Below are 2,565 nucleotides of genomic sequence, written 5' to 3' on the forward strand. Positions count from 1 at the left end.
TATATATACGCAAAATTTCTCCACAGCAATGTCACAGGCTCACTGCCAAATGTTTGATTTCGCCCTTGCTGCCAAGTAACTATTAGCTCTGAAACATTTAAGTGTGACAAATATCAATAAAAGAAGGAAAAACATTGAAAATGGAATGCAAATCCTTTTTTTTCACTGTACTGTACGTAAAATTTGGCCACTAATTCAAATTCAATTCATAAAAGTCTTCATAAAAGTGGCTGTAGCGGTAGAGCTGGTCATCTACTGATTGGAAGGTTCGTGGTTTGATTCTTGGCTTCCCCCAAGTCTGCATGCCAAATATCCTTGAGCAAGATGCTAACCCCATGTTGCTCTCCGATGATCCATTGAGTGTGACTGTGTATGAATGCTAGATAGGCTAACAGCTTGGAAAAAGTGATTGGGTGAATGAATTAGTTGTATAAAGCACTTTGAGTGCTCAATTAGACTAGAAAAGCACTATATAAGAACCAGTCCATTTACGTTAATGCACAATTTTAGAATTCATAAAAGGGAGGCTTTTGGAAACTGTTTGGTTTCAGCGCTTACATCAAATAATCAAATCATCCATGCCTAACTGTGTAATGTCATTCTCCTTTTGTTGATATGATGGCAATGGATAATCTGCTCACCTAATGCCGTATTTGTAGTTCACTCTACGATATATTGACTATATATGTGTGTGTGTGGGTGTTGGTGTGTGTGAGGTTGGAAATAGAGATAAAGGAAAGTAGATATGTTCGTTTTCTTATGTCAAATATAACATTTGTATGTTCGTTTTCACATTACACATGTTTTAATGGTTGCCAGAGGGCTTTAACTTTTAATTTTTAAAGTTTTAAAGTTTTAAAGTTTTAAAGTTTTAAATTTTATTTCCTGTCTGGCTTTATCATTTTACAGTATTAACTGAAGGTGGACGGCCTCCACAACATAATTTTTGGTTATAAGAACTAATAATCTGGTTTCAAACGGTGCTACAAAAGTGTGAATTTGAGCTTTCATAATGAGACTTTATAAATCATTGGTTGATCTCACGGTGGTCATGTCCATTTTTTTATACTGTGCTCATGACCAATAGATGTTATTGGTAGAAAAAAGTCTGTTCTTTAGGTGCCACGTTATTATAAAGCAGCCATGTTTTTTCTGGTGAACTGTGTTTTGACACCAGCTGCTGAGGTTATTGAGGTTTGCAGGTAAATTCCAAAGTTACAATGTGGTATTGCAGGTGACCTTTGACAAACAAGTTACTTCTAGAAAAATGAGGCAATCGTGATCTGATTAAAAACCTTTTACTGCTGTTTGCTGACGACTGTTAAGACAAAAGCTGCAAGAATTCATGTTGCTGTTCTGTTTGTTTTTTCTTCACAGCAGCTCAGAATGCTGCAAAGAGAATGAGCACGGATCATGTCATCATGGAAATAGTTGTTTAACCAAACAAGCTGATGAACATGTACCACGGGGTGTCCTGAACGTGGGTATTCATTTTTCACCAGCTTTCAGTTGACATTTTCCAGCATTTATCTGTGCAGGGCCAACGGGGACCGTAGTGTCATTCAAAAAAAAAAAAAAAGAGCTGAGGCCTGCGTAAGTGGTCTGTTTGTAACACTTCTACAAACTGAGTCTTCTAATAACTAATGTTATTGTCTTGCTGTATTCTGCCACAGTATTTCATGTTTTGCATTGTTATTGTGTGTGTGTGCAAGCCCATCACCATGTTGTTTACTTTGTTTATCAGGAAAACAGTAGTTACTATCTGAATATCAGGATAATGTTTTAATACGACTTCATGTTCACTAACACTCGAGTATAAACCTTGGTTTTTTATCTCAAAGGGTTTTTCCTGTCCTGATGCCACTGCGTGAGCCTGCTGCGCAATCTTTCTTCATATCTTACCACTTATAGCCCTTTCAACAGTATCTCAGGTCGACCTGATGTGGCTCTAATCGACTTTAATCATTTTCCATTAAAAGGACCACTTAATGTGCGTGAGGTCATCATACCAATGTGGACAAAAGACCCATGACATCATTTGTATGTGACGCCAACACCACGACAGGTTGAGGCGATGGTTCACCTGCTTCGATGTATGACACCCAGTCATTGGGGACTATTGATGAGTTAGGCTCAGAGAGAAAGGTTTGAATTCAGTTAACATCCACTCATTTGAATGGAATTTTTATCTGTTTGGAAAACCAAAATTGAATAACCAGAGTGCAAAACGATGCATACTTAATTTACTTTTTTAGCATCTAGCTAAAACAAACCGTGGGTTAATAACCCTAGATGGGTCACCAGAGACCTGTTGAATGTTAGGAGATTAAAAACAGAAAGAGCAAGTGTGTGTGTGTGTGTTTAGAGGAGACCACATGGTGGTGTCAAAGATGTGTCTTAGTTTTTATTCCTGTAATGAGATTTTTTTTAATCAAATTTTTGTTTTTGGTTTATTTTAAAACAGTGGTAAGGTTTTGAATTAATATTTGATATGTTAGGTTCTTGTCAATAGTTTTTCACCTATTATGATCTTTTTGTACAGATTTAACTCGATTTTTAAAAAAA

General features: G+C 36.6%; 1 protein-coding gene across 1 annotated transcript in view; it reads left to right on the top strand.

Moving 5' to 3' along the window:
• The window catches only part of LOC121812655 (high affinity immunoglobulin gamma Fc receptor I-like), a gene marked incomplete at its 5' end in the record, with an annotated part of 4,354 nt that extends 1,797 nt beyond the window's left edge, over positions 1-2,557 (top strand). Inside the window, one exon of the mRNA XM_042215439.1 lies at positions 1,378-2,557. Within this exon, the coding sequence (XP_042071373.1) occupies positions 1,378-1,439 (62 nt within the window). The remainder of the gene's footprint in view (positions 1-1,377) is intronic.
• Between the last annotated feature and the right edge of the window lie 8 nt (positions 2,558-2,565).

This window comes from Haplochromis burtoni, unplaced genomic scaffold, assembly GCF_018398535.1.
Source record: "Haplochromis burtoni strain Fernald_Lab_line unplaced genomic scaffold, NCSU_Asbu1 Contig_720, whole genome shotgun sequence".
NCBI classification, from domain to species: Eukaryota; Metazoa; Chordata; class Actinopteri; order Cichliformes; family Cichlidae; genus Haplochromis; species Haplochromis burtoni.